Here is a 14197-nt window from a genome sequence, read left to right on the forward strand (position 1 = left end):
AGCAGCCACAAAGGATCAGCATTTCAGTTTGTGCCTTGTAACTGAGCCAGGCTATGCTGGCAACTCAGTCTGAGTGATGTAAGACTCTTCTTCCAACTGTGATAAAACTACCACTGCCTGACAGAGTAGGAATATCCTTCCTCCCAGAGCTCCCTCTTTCCTGAAAGATTGCTGGTTTGTAATCACACCAGGTTATACCACTGGTGAGAAGTACCTCTACTGAACCGAAGAACCCAAGTCTAACAATTCACCTGAGGAGTGATCTCTCCTCCTTTAAATGCAGCAGTCTTTAAAAAATTTCCCTTTCTGTCCCATAAGGAAAGTGTCTTCTCCTGACAAAGTGACAGAGCTTTTCCCTTACACCATCAGAAGCTAAAACATAATACCAGATGCACCCTGCATTAGTCCCCAAAGCTCTGCCACTTTAATCCAGTCTAACAGAACAGAGTGGTGCATTTCAACCTCTGACATTACAACTGCTGTCTAATAGAACACGAGCTATTCCTTAACTACATCACACAGCGGCATGAGGCTGTCAAGGACAGAAACAGGAAATCTCAGCACTAAGTTCAACACTTGGTCCACAGCCAACATCAGTGGCGTTATCTTCTATCCATGGGTGTCTGCTCCAGTCACCAAGTTTCTTACGGAAGAGGTATTCACAGCGGACACAAATCAGGATTAGACAACATCCCCATCAAGACAGCATCTCTCAGTCCAGGAAATCAAAGCCCCCAAGACCCCCATGTGCAAGCTGGACAGCTGAATTGCTCTCTTCCAACCCTACTAACAAATGGAGTTCAACTAAATTGAGAAAATTCCATTATGTCATTAATGTATAAAATTTGCTTTTGTTTAACATGACATTTGAGTTCAGAAAAAAAGTATTTGCCCTGAATTCCAGCTACTGACTAACACCACTAAGTATGTAAATAGCTAATTCCCAGATTTTCTTCCAACCTTTTCCCACAATTCCCATTAGATTTTAAACCACAAGATTAGCAGAGCTATTGCTGAGAAAAGACTTTCACCATCCCCACCACAGGCCAAGCATGTAGAAATAAACACCCAGGGGCAAATTCCCTCTCACTTGGTTATTGATTTCCATGAACAGCTTCGCAGCAAGAATGGATTTGACCCTTTGCCCTAAACAGGCATCCACCGTGTTAACACTTTGGGTTGCTGAAAAAAGCAGACTTGCAAAGAAAAAAATCAGGATGTTGCTCAGTTGCCAGCTCACCACTGAATCCATTCAAAGCCAGATCCTGCACACAGGCAACACAGACTCCCTGAAGTCACCACAGAACGCTTGAAGACCTGTTAGCAGCAACGCTGCTGAAGCCTGATTTAGAAAGGGCAGCTGGCCTCACACCTAAGAACATTCCTGTGAAGAAGGTTTTTGCAATGGTACTGTCTCCTGCGGAGTCTCTGGTGTCTGCTAACGCAGCTGGGCTCGTGGTTCATGGAATGTGAACTCCTTGATGCATCATTACACATTAAAGTCCATGCTCCAGCTTTTCCCTGAGGCTCCTCTCCTCTCTCCAGACACTATTTTCCATGAGACTCCCATACTGCTGCCATTGTGTCACAATCAGACAGCAGTTTCAAGAAGCTTCTGGAAGGTGGGGGCTATGAGAAGGGAGACAAGACCAAGTGAACACTCCTATATGATAAGGATCTTTTTCTGAGACGATCAGGTTAAACACACCATTAAACCTGCCAACAAATGGACACTGAGATGGCTGAGGTACCACTGATATCAGAGAGATGAAATCCCATTTTTTGGCCCACAGACAGAATCCTACTCCTTTCCTCCATTTTCAAAACTGGCCTCATAAGATTCTGCCCTTCAAAGCAATTTCAATACAGAAATAATTCATATTGTGATGAAGAGCAAAGAAGCATTTATAAAAAAATCATGAAAATCTCAATTTCCTCACTCTTTAAAAATCCACCCCTGGTTCGCTCTTTCCCTCCTGCCTAATTCCTTTTCTCTACATCACACCTCACGTTTTTCCTTAATTAACCAAGTAAAAATATCTTAAAATTGCCTTTTGCCTGGAATTCAATTGTTTCTCCTACTACTACACACACACACACAGAGAAAAAATATCTAACACTGAAGGCAAATACTGTTATCTGGTCCTAATGTTTTTGTATCACCAATTTTGATAGAATTTGGTTCCAATGACCAAATATGACCATGGCTCACCCATTGTTGTATTAATTGTATATTGACTTTGATGCCTATTCCAGATGTGAAGCTTCATATCCAGTACTGCTAATGCAGCAACACACAGCATCTAATAGGAGTCATGTCATCACCACACACTTGGCAGCTTGCAAAACCTTTTGCTTCAAGGTCTAGTTGCAAAACAAGTCTGTTCTCTTACACTCTCTCAATTTTACAGCATCTCTACAGTCCCTACTTTTAGATATTAGGATGTTTAGATATTAGATAATTAGATAGTTTAATTATTACATTGCTAGTATTATATTATCTTATTATAATAATATTTACTATAAGAAATATTATCATAATTTGTCATTAATTTATAATTCTTTATAATAAAATTTATTAAAATAATGTGGCTATATGTCACACTATTTATTATTATATTATTAGATATTCCATACTCTATGAAATAATAATATAGAGTTGTTTATTGATATTAATATTATTCTACTGGGTAATTTAGATATTAGGTTCATAAGATTTTTTAGACACTAGATATTAGGATATTTAGATACTAGAATATTAGGCTTTAGATATTATGACCACAGGAGCACAGAAGCTCTGGCATTCCAGGTAAGAAGTTTTCAATGAATGAGCAAAATCAGAAACTGTTTAAGAAGACTTCAGCAATGCAGTACAGAAAGACAGGCTGAGAAAAGTAACAATTTACCTGAAGTATTAACAGCATCTGAATAATAGATGGTGGAATTCTGGCTCTGGAACGGGATAATGCATCTTCCAGTTTTATATTGAGGGTAATTATATTCCTAAAATGCAGAAGAGCCAATTGCCGAACCGAGGGCTCCTTTCCCTTGGAAACACAAAGAAAGCAAGACAGATCATGAGCAGTGTGAAAATGAGTTTCCAAATCCTCTGCTCAAATTCCTTCCTCCACTCCTGAGGGATTATAAGAACGGTAAACCCGAAGGAAACAGAACAAAGGACAGAGAGCAGCCCCCAAGTCTGCACAGTAAATCTGACTTGGCAGCAATGAACTCTACAGACGGTGACTGTGTCTGACTGTGTGTGGAGAGGATGGAGAGTTGGGGTGGGATGAGAGTGGATGATACATGAGTGTTTGTATTTTAACAGTACATCACAAATTAAATGTATCGTAAGTTAAAAAAAAAAAAAAGGAAGGGCTGCAAATCGGTTGAAATTCCATTATTTTGTAAGATTTTGAGCACTCCCTGTTTACTGTCTTCAAATTTGGCAGGAATGCTGACTGAGCCCACCTGTGGATCCACCTCTCTATACAGTTTGAAGAGACTTCACTTCAGGCAGGAGCAGAGCTGAAGTTTCATGTTGCATTTTCAAAGCCATCTATTTTCAGTTCGACAATACCTTCTTGTTGGAACCCTGAAAACTCCCAGCTGAAGAATACAACTCCAGCTCTGTCTGCAGAGATTAATACAGAGCTGTGAAACTGTTTCTCTTTCTGGCATTAGGGGTTTTTCCTTGGGTATACATGGCTGTACGCATGGAAGGTTTGGCATTCAACTGATGTGGACTTAAGTCTGGAATAAAGAAGCCTGACTCAACCCTACCCATTCCTTTTCACTTCCTAAATTATTTAAACTGAAGTAAAGGAGGCCCCAAATCTGCTTCAGCTGCTAATCAATAGAATTTACAAGAGTGCAAAAACAACAATTGGGCTTTTGGAAGAAACCTCAGAACATGAACAACTAGATCTGTTTGAATTTACATGGGACTGACTTAGGACTCTTAAACCCTCGAAATTATTTTGGAAATACACATCTAACGTGCATTTCTGCACAGCAACTCAAAGTTCCTTCGGAAATTCAAGTAATTATTTCCATCTGATAGGGGATAAGACTTGTGTTACCAAAATATTTTCAAAGGCCTCAGAAACACAACAGAGAATAGGGATGTTTGGTGCAATTTTCAAAAACAACTTAATGAGTTATAATTTAGTCAAGTGCTTCATAAAAAAAGGCTTAGAGCCTACCTGTATCTCTAAGTGTCCAAATATCTTGGCTTTAAATTACAGGGCACTTACAAAAATCTCCCATTGTGTTCTAGTATGTTTTTAATAACATCTTATTTCTATTGTTTCAGAGCTTCTACTGGTGACACAAGTCATTGGGTGAAGCAGCCCTGTTATGTTTTCTGAGCTCTTCCCTTTCAGAATAAAATTCAGTGTGAAATTGCAGCTTTTCCTCTAAATTCAGACATCATACCTGTAACTGTCTGAAGATGAAAATGGTAATATCTTTAACATTTGGGTAATCATTTTAGGCACAAAGAAAGTTCACTTGAAAGAATGGGAGAAGGTTTCTGAAGTTTGCCCAAATATATTCAGGCACCAAGTTCCCACTAAAATCTGTAGGCAATTACTAGCAACTGCAAAGATCACTTGCACCTCTCTGGTACAGATTTCTTTGAGACCTCCAGGATAAACAATACTCTCTGGTTATCACTACACTAGGAGATCAAGTATCCATTGTGTATTTAAAATTACTGGAATCAAAATCTGTGCTCATATAAACTGGTCAAACTCCATTGACTTTTGCTGTCCACTTAGCATAGCATAGGATTTGATCTCAGAAATACAATTCCTTTTCAAAAGCAGAGATACTTCAAAGATGAAATTCACATTGCAGAGAAGGCAATGCATATATTTAAATCAAAACAACTGCACTTATTTCACTCTGCAACACTTCAGCTTATCATTCACAACCTTTTTTGACTTTCAGTGTGATTGGCAGATGGACTAACCAGCCCTCCCTGCACTCCACTTCTGTTTTCAAAGCTCCCCTTCGTCTTTTCCACCCAAGCACTTCAAACCATTTGCATAAGCAACTTATTTGCATGATATGAATAAACAGAACAGCTGCACTGGGAGGTTGATCCAAGGAGAGAGAATTAAGGATTGCATCAATCTGCTGATGAACCTGTAAAGTTGCTTTTACCAGTTTTTCAAGATTCTACGATAATAGAGTAATTTTTTCACCTGCACAGGATAGAAAATAGCCTGCAGCATGGGCAGGACATCACTGAAGAAAAAATCCCAGGTTTCAGCTAAGGTATCCAGTAGTTTCTGCCCTGCAAAAACACAAAACAAACTAGTGAAGAGTTTTGGTTGTAATTAGCAAGCTGCAAAAAGTAAAACATGCAGGAAACAATGTGAATCTGCCACTATATGCTGAGATGAATCACGTAGCAGCTACTATTAGCAGCATGGAATTAGTTTTCCATACTGGTGTATCAGAACCTTCCATATTTGTGTCTTTCCAGGTGACTCATCTAATGGTGTTAATAAACTCAGAGAGTCTGAGGTTATTTAGAAAAACCCTGTGAAGAACGAAGAGTAATAGCCCAGGTTACATCCTCCTCTGGCAGTAATACTTGCTGGACAGGACTGTGGAGGGGAGCAGGGAAGGACACCTCAGGTTAAATGTGGAGGCATTCCTACAGAGGAGTCTACCCCACTGTGCTCCCCCCTGCCATTCAAGCTGCAGGGCAGTAGAGCAAACCACACTGTGGAGATGCTCTGTAAAACATCCCCTCAAACTGATCCCTTGTAGCTATTTCACTGGTCGCTTTCCCACTTACACAGAAAATGTCACCCAAGATCTATGGAAAAGAAAAATTGTGTTAAGGCTCTAATTTTTACTCGAACTTTCAAGCAATCAAGTTAGAATTTGTTATGGGGCGAGTTCCCCATGGTTCTCACAAGGCCACCTCCATGTCCATTCCTTCCAGCTGCAGCCACCTGGAATCCTCCCCAGGAGAACCTGGAGAAGCTCTGGCCAGGCTGTACAACCAAATTGGCCATTGAGTTCCTCAGAGAACATTTTACACAACACAGAGGCAAATGCAGGAGCCAAGATCCACAGACGAAATCTGGTTCAACAGGTGGGTTCTGGCTTCAGACACCCCTTCCCCAAAACATCCCATGTGACTTTGGACAAGCTCTTTATCATCCCTATGCCCCCAACCCCACTGTGAGAGGAGAGCAATGCCCCTGGCACCTCCAGCAGCAAGTGTTATGGAGACAAAGACATCAGAGATTCTCAGGTATTCAGACAAGACAATACAACTCACCAGGAAGCAAATTCAGCAACAATCAATCAATATTAGTATTGGTGTCAGGATATGATGCTATTCTTAATTTTTCTATTAAAGCATAACTTTGAGCCTCAGCCAGGGAGTATTTTGCCCAGAATTACACACATATCACAAAGCAACTCTGCATGAAAGCATCGACGTTGCTAACTGCACTCAAAGTTAGCCAACTGCCAATCTTTACTATGGGATACCTTATCCTCCTGTCTTTTTAAGCACATGATAAATAGCATCAGCTCTGATGAACCTCCAACTCCTGAATAATTTCCAGGTTGATGACTTTAAGTGTTTTCAGTGACAGATATGGATCACCATGCTACACTGCAGCTGCTGGCTTGTGGAACGCACCAAGGTCTTATTCTCAGCAGCACCAGGCAGGAGCTCTCTCTGTCCTGCACACTCGTGTGCAAGACTGAGATGAGTATTCTCTGTTTCTGTTTTTAAAAGCTTTAAAAAAAAAAATCTGGTTTTCATTAGTTCTAATGATATATGGCAAGTATTTCCAAGTCCAAAAATTTCAAGCAGCTGTAGCAGTAGTAGCAGTAATAATAATAATAATAATAATAGTAGTAATAGTAGCAGTAGTATAAATAGTAATAGTAGTAATAAATGTGCTGGTTTGGGCTGGTTTAAGTTTAATTTTCTTCCCAGTAGCTGGTATTGGCTGTATTTTGGGGTTGTGCTGGAACAGTGCTGATAACACAGGGATGTTTTAGTTATTATTTAGTTTAGGCATGCACGGAGCCAAGGCCTCTTCTGCTCCTCTCCCACCCCACCAGTGATAGATCTGGGGGGGCACAAGGAGTTGGGAGGGGACATGGCTGGGACAGCTTTTCCCAGCTGGCCACAGGGACATCCCAGACCATGACCATGACCATAGTGTCACTGTCAGCATACAAAGCTGGGGGGAGATGGAGGAAGGCTGGACATTTGGAATGATTGTGTTTGTCTTCTCAAGTCACCGTGGTGTGTCATGGAGCCCAGCTTTCCTGGGATGGCTGAACACCTGCCTGCCCATGAAAAGTGGGGAATAAATGCTATTTTGCTTTGCTTGTGAGCACAGTTTTTGCTTTACTTCTTAAATTGTCCTTGTTTCAACACACCAGCTTGCCTGACCTCATTTACGTCAGCATGACTCCAGAATAACTCTTAGAACAAGCTACAGCATTATTTTGGACTTAGATACTTAAACTAACTGGGGTCTTTGTGCTTAGTTTTTTGTTTGTTACATATCTTAGCCTATTTTCAGTTTCCCTGAGCAGGAGATAACTGAAGGAGAAGGAAGTGTCCCTGCTGGAGGCAATCCTCCCCTGACTCCCTCAATGCTGCTCTAGGCAATCACCTCTCCCTTAGGAAGATTAATGAGAGCACCAAGGCAGGACCCAACCACAGGCTGTAGGAATGGATTGGAACATGCTAATCCATAGTCCCAGGAAAACAGTGGAAAGCATGCCAGTGCCTCCAGAGTGCATTTGCTAAAACACCTGTGACATACATTTCCATGATAAAATCCAAGTTACCTTCATAAAACCGGATCTTGTCCCTTAGGATCACCATGCCTTTTGTGAGCAGCTGATTCTGCAAATAAAATACAGACTGCATTTACTCAATTCTGTACTTCCCTTCAGTATTCTTATCTCACATTTTGTTCATTCTTTTTAGACAGTGAAGGGGGTCTTCTATTTTAAAAAAATAATCATCAAAGGACTCTTGCTGTGTCCATCTTATTTAAATCACTTGGGACACTTGTGAAATGATGCTATAATCACCTGCTGGTTTTAGGACAAAGGATGTATTTTGTGCAGTACAAAGTGCTTCTCAAACTTCAAATGACTGACCTACAAAACATGTACTTGGAGAAGCAGAAAGAATATTGCTTCAACAGACTTCTAAAAGTCTTTCCTAGTAACTGCAGTGAACTTCACTGGTTTACTCAAGGACTTCAATTTTAAGCTAGAAAACAATGTCTGAAACCTCAAGAAAGACAGCAATGTCCTCCAGAAACACAGTGACAGGTTGGGCTTTCACTATCTAACTATATGTATGTATATAAAATCCAAATCTCATTTATCTGTCAATTTCAAAACCACAGAGAAGTCAATGGACATCTCTGAATGGTTTCAAGGGTCTCCAGGCCATCATGTAGAGTGGGCAAAATTATTTTTCTCAGTAGCGTAAAAGAGAATTGGATTTAAACAAAGAAAACACAGGCCTACCTGCAGATACTCAGTGAAAAATGATCCCAGTTCTGTTTTCAGTAATTGCCTGTATTAAAAAGAGCAAGAAAAGAATCTGTGTAATCAGCAAATCACATTAGCTGTGCACTGCATGAATGAGTGGAAGTCGGTAAGAGCAAATTACTTTAGTATGAGCACAGAGGCTGTCATTAATGTCTAACTACAAAGAGAGCAAACAGGGTCAACAATACTGACTCAAACCAGCATTTTTCAGTGTTGAAAAATATTTGCTGTCATTTCAGATGCCTCAACTGCACATATGAAAGGAAAATGAGATTTGATGAAAAGAATGCATTCCATCCTACATCCAGTCAGGAGACTCAAGACAGCTGAAGTTTCATACGGTTTCAATGAAAAGGCAGGTAGGAATTTAACAGTTTAGCTTTGCCTTTCATGATTCCTCTGCACTCTCAAATTCAGAAACTGAATTCAACTCGGTCCATAAGCCTGTTTGTATCCAGGTAAAACACTCCACATGGCTAAAAAGCTGTGTTATTTAAATCTCACATGCTGGATGCTAGATAATCTAGACAATACTTCTCTTCAGTCAGCTCACTATTTAGATACATAAACAACAGCTCAGGCCTTATAGAAACCCTAGCTGGGTCTTTTCAACAGTTCTCTTTTGAAAACCTGTCTGCGTGACCATGTCAGGTCCCATGAAGAAGCGATGTCAAATGTGACTTAAAATGTAAGGGTAATTATGTGAATTATATATTCAACAACATATCGTCTATCCCTTTGTGTTATGTCTTTAACTGACAACTGACTAATCAAATTATTTAACTAGTAAACAAAGAGACATCAACCCAAATCCAGCATATCCCTATATTCTGTGAAAGTCTACAGGACTTGATTCTGATATTTTTACAACACATGCCTCAGCACAGGCTCTTGAGATCTCCTGAAAGTTCAGGGAAGAGAGGAGCATGTCAGTCTTGAGGAGGCTGAAATGCAATATCTTGGTTTATTTGTCCTTAAGCACATGCCCCCACTAACATCACAGCTCTGGAAGGTCTAGGCAGAACTTAAATAAAAAATAAAAACAGAAGGAAGGGCATTTTCAGATGCTCCAGCCAGAAACCTGATTAAATTGGCAAAACTATTTATGGACAAAAGCTCTGAAAGCCAGCTGAGGCATTATCCATAGGTCTCCGGTTGTCATGAAGAGCTGTTAGATCACCAGCCCCCTCGGCACTCGGCTGAAAAGCGGGGAGAGGACAGCTCTGGGACCCTGCTCTCAACAGAAAAACTGACAAGCCCCTGGCAGGGGTTAAAACCCACCTCACCCAAAGGCTGCTCAAGTTCCAGTGCCTGAAGAGAAGTCAGGGAGAACAAGGTTGTGACAGACAAACTGTAGCGTGTTGACTTCAAGTGGAGACTTACTGTCCTTTTTCTAGATCACAAGTGATGACACCAAAGGTTCATCTTATTTTGAACATGGATAGACAGACTACTTTTAGGTTGAACTAACAAGAAAGTTGCAGATTTGAATTTTCCTATGAGAGTGACAATTTATTCTCATGTATCTCTTTGTGCCACTGTTTCAAGAAAATACTGGTACTTTATGCTGACAGATTTTGCTTCATTTTCTACCCTCTCCTCAAGATAGCAGCTCCAGATGGATTCCTCACAGTCTTGAAGAGGTGATGTGCAACTGCCTTCTCTTTTGGTATTTTAGGTTCTACTGATAAATTCTGGTATTTAGGTCAGGAAATAAAAAAGTATGTTCTACTCATCCAATAGCCAGCTCCCTGATAAAACAAGATTCCACCACGTTTCCACTTTTCAACTGAAATCGAGCAACCAGCCTGTAGGTAATTGTATGCACTGGACTGCCCCCCTGTTTACAGGGCAGGAGAACAATTCATGCATCTTGCTTTTTGAATCCCTAATAATACAGATTCTTCAAGCTACTTAATTAATTTCTAGTGAAACAGTGAGGCCCTCAGGCCAGATGAGAACACTGGTGTTTGATGTTCTTTGTATATATTCATTTAAATGAGATCCACAACAAAACTGGATCCAAGACATGACTTGTAATTTCTTTTTCATCCTTGCTTCACTTCCTTTAACAAAAAACAGTTAGGCTGCCAGATCCTGGATAATTTCAATTATTGACCAACCTTATCTAGACATGTGGACATCGTGATGGAATCCAGGTAAAAATCTGACTAAACCTAAAAGAGATCCCTGACCAGATAGCAGATGTTATTTCAAGTACATCTGATTTTTAAAGCAGACTTTGCCCTCATAAAGCTTCTTTATCATTGATATCAGGTCTTCATTGCCTGTTTAATGACTTAATAAATTGAAATGATAATATAAATTCCCTTAAAATGTGCTAAAATAGCTCCTGACTTCTTTTTTTCCCCTGATGCTGTTTCATTGGTTCATTTTAAAATTTTAAAATTGCAACAGTACTCAGAATGGAAAGTGTAACACTGCATAATAGTTGTTAAATAAAGTTAAATGAAGCAAACAAGTGATTTTACTGGGTTTGAACTCTGGCTGCAGAAGAGGAAATGCCACTAAAATGTGCTTTGTTTGCAACACATCAGTATCCTGAAACTCAGAGAAGAGGAAGCTGTAAATATACATCAGCTTTAATACAGGACATCCAGCTTCCACTGTGCTTCCCTTTGCTTCTTTTTCTTCTTTGTTTTAAAAGTGGTCAAAATAAGCACTTTGAAATGACATATGTTACATGACAAGAGAAAGGAGACAACATTATTTGATTATTAATATTGCAGACAGGGACCACGAGAAAACTAAACAGTACATATATGCACGGAGATTTTTATTACTAGACTTTCGACTCTATCTCCTAATAAATCACCCAGTAAGGGCCCAGAAGAAGGAACGCACAGGCCACACACTGGTGATACTCCCAGCTGCTGGGACTTTACTGTGCTTCATCAGTTTTAGCAGAGGAATTCGGGAGTTCCAGCAGTGTGAGTGAGACTGGTTTTATTGCAATAGGGATTGTGAGGGTTGTGTATGTAATTCTGTATTTAAGGCCACTTTCTAATGCCACAGGAATGCAAGAATGGCGTCAAAAGGCATTGGTGTTAACAAGTGGCAGCTCTTATGAGCCAAACCTAAAAGAAAAGTAAGCGGTACTGTATAGATTTGTACCCACTGATGATGTTTCCTTAAATAATCAGGGTTCAAAACCTCGGGATGTGTGTTCAGAAGAAGTTTAACATATTTGTTTGCGTGTATGTGACACACAGTAGTTGAATATATGTGAGATTACTGAGTCAAAACAATGGTGTGCCAATATTATTAAAATATTTACACTTGAACTGCGAGTCAACTTGGATATTCAGGGGTTTATTATGAAAAATATTCCAGAATCTGCTCTAACTAAAGTGGTAAAGTAAAATAATTTCTTTTACAGTCCTGTAACTATTCAAAAAAGTAACTATCTAATATTAACCATTTACCTGAATGCTTCCACACTTTAATTCTGCCCAGTGGAAATAATGGATTTGTTTCTCATTTTGTACTCGTGGGAAAATGCATCGAAAACAATCGTAAGGCAAGTATACACTTGTTCCACTTTTGAGGTCATGCTTATATATCAGGTATTTCTGCACTCAATAATAACATCAAACCAAAGAAAGTTATTTTGAAATAAATAACAAAGGCAGTAACACAGGTATTTTTGGCATGTGTCCAACCAGTAATTTCATCATCAGCTCAGGTATGAGGCACCAGAAATTCTCCCTGAAGTGAGCTATCAGCTGAGATACCAACAGAGCAGCATTATCCCTACCCAAACAAAAAGAAATGGGCTGAGCAAGTGGCAGCAAAGCCCTTCATAAAACAGAAAAAAAAATTTTTAAAAAATCAGTGCATTTCTAGTCAGCTTGCCTGTTCAGACACATGAGATGCTGCAATAAATTCAACTCAGCTATGTTACCAAGCATCATCGTGGTGAAAGGTTTATAGACAAGGAAATTAAAGCAAAATTCAGGTACATTTCTATCTATTTGTTGGTTCATACCAGATTATATTTGTCTGACACGTCAGCAGAATTTTTTTCCTCTCCTGTCCCTCACTGGCAGATGAGCATATTAAGGGAAACGCATTAGGCCACGAAATCTCAGTCCGGAAGTCCCATTTTTTGTCACTCAAATAAAGCTGAAGAATCCTAATGGCACTTAAAATAATAATGATTAACCATTATTCCAGTAAGTAACTCAACATGATTGATGGATCATGCCAACTGACAGACATCCTAGAAAAGCTGGTTTTTTGTATGTCATTTTCTCACCGGCGGAGTAAGAAATAACTGAAGAGTAAGTTTATTGTAATTTTAAAAAGGGCAAGCAATGGCCAGATATCATCTGGCTGGATTTTTCTGAAAATATTTTCACAATTAAAGGAACCAGACTGGGCCAACTATCCCAGACTGGGCCAGCTAAACCCAGAATATCTAGGTATTCTGGGGAACATACTGGAGAGTCAGACTCCAGCGTCCAGACCGAGCAGCAATAAGCAGAAAGGGAATAACTAAGGATCCTATCTGAAGACAGCTAGGGAATGTAATAAGCTGTCTTTTGTAAATGCAGATTCTTTTCCACCATTTATTTTAAAAGGCATTGGACATATTTCTGTAAGGAAATCTGCTACCTTGCCCTTGCCATTGAGAGAGTTTGGTAAGTAATTAGTGCTGAAAAAGCAGTAAAATGTGAAGTGCTCTAAATCCAGGTATCAGCTTATATCTTGGTAAATTTTCTTTGCAACTGTAACTTAAATAACTCAAATAGTAGTATTTTCACTTTTTTTTAAAGGGAAGGAAGTTCCCATTATACATCTCACTGGCCAACCATTAGTCTGTTGCAGACAGTATCATCAGAATATGGGAAAGAAGTTGGAAACATAAACAGTGTTCCTCAGGCCATGGTGTTTAACAGGACAGCTTTGTCCTCTCACATACATTCATTTATGAAGGAGCAGTGGATCTAAGGGACCGCCGGGCAGGACATCTTTCCTTGCCATGTCTCACTGAGTGCTCGGAGGCTTCACCTCCTCCACGGATGCAAGGGAAGCACCTGAGAGTGGCACCTCTGGAAAGGGCAGCACCACTGCTGTGCAACAGGGCTGAATCACTAGAGGGGTTTCCCTTCCTTAGCTTTAAACCAGCACTTCAAGAGAGACTCTGAAATAAACCCTACTGCTCAGGCTGAATTCCTTCTGCAGGAGGATGGATCAGCTCTGGCCCGCAGTCAGATGCTGACACACACCAGCAGCAGCGATTACTGAGGCAAAACGGACTGTGCTGGTCAAAACTGCCTCTGGGAGAAAAACCCTAACGCTCTGCAGAAGCTGTAAAGTGCAAGGGCTGGCAAATAGCACTGAGCATCTGGCTGAGAACCCCCTGCACGGCTGAGTCTCTTACCTGACTCCTTCATTGAGGTTGTAAAGTTCATGGTCTGGGAGACCCTTACGCTGGAACACCGCTATCACTCCATTGTGGATGCTGAAAGAGGACAGGACGAGTCATTAGCACCCAAGAGGATCTGAGAAGGGCATCACCTCCACAACTATCCCAGCATTTCTGTCTACACACTTCAAGACCTTTCACAAGTCCTACATGACTTCTGGTATTCCACCCATCCCAGAT

At 40.2% G+C, this 14197-nt stretch overlaps 1 protein-coding gene across 4 annotated transcripts in view; it reads right to left on the reverse strand.

Moving 5' to 3' along the window:
• PRR5 (proline rich 5) overlaps positions 1-14197 on the reverse strand; it is an 80676-nt gene that overhangs the window by 22043 nt on the left and 44436 nt on the right. For all 4 annotated transcript variants that reach the window (XM_040063074.2, XM_040063071.2, XM_040063073.2 and 1 more), the window contains exons 4-8: positions 13973-14053; positions 8542-8590; positions 7846-7903; positions 5211-5302; positions 2907-3047 (exon numbers count right to left, since the gene is read on the reverse strand). In XM_040063074.2, the coding sequence (XP_039919008.1) occupies positions 2907-3047; positions 5211-5302; positions 7846-7903; positions 8542-8590; positions 13973-14053 (421 nt within the window). The remainder of the gene's footprint in view (positions 1-2906; positions 3048-5210; positions 5303-7845; positions 7904-8541; positions 8591-13972; positions 14054-14197) is intronic.

Source organism: Hirundo rustica, chromosome 4, assembly GCF_015227805.2.
Source record: "Hirundo rustica isolate bHirRus1 chromosome 4, bHirRus1.pri.v3, whole genome shotgun sequence".
Classification (NCBI taxonomy): domain Eukaryota; kingdom Metazoa; phylum Chordata; class Aves; order Passeriformes; family Hirundinidae; genus Hirundo; species Hirundo rustica.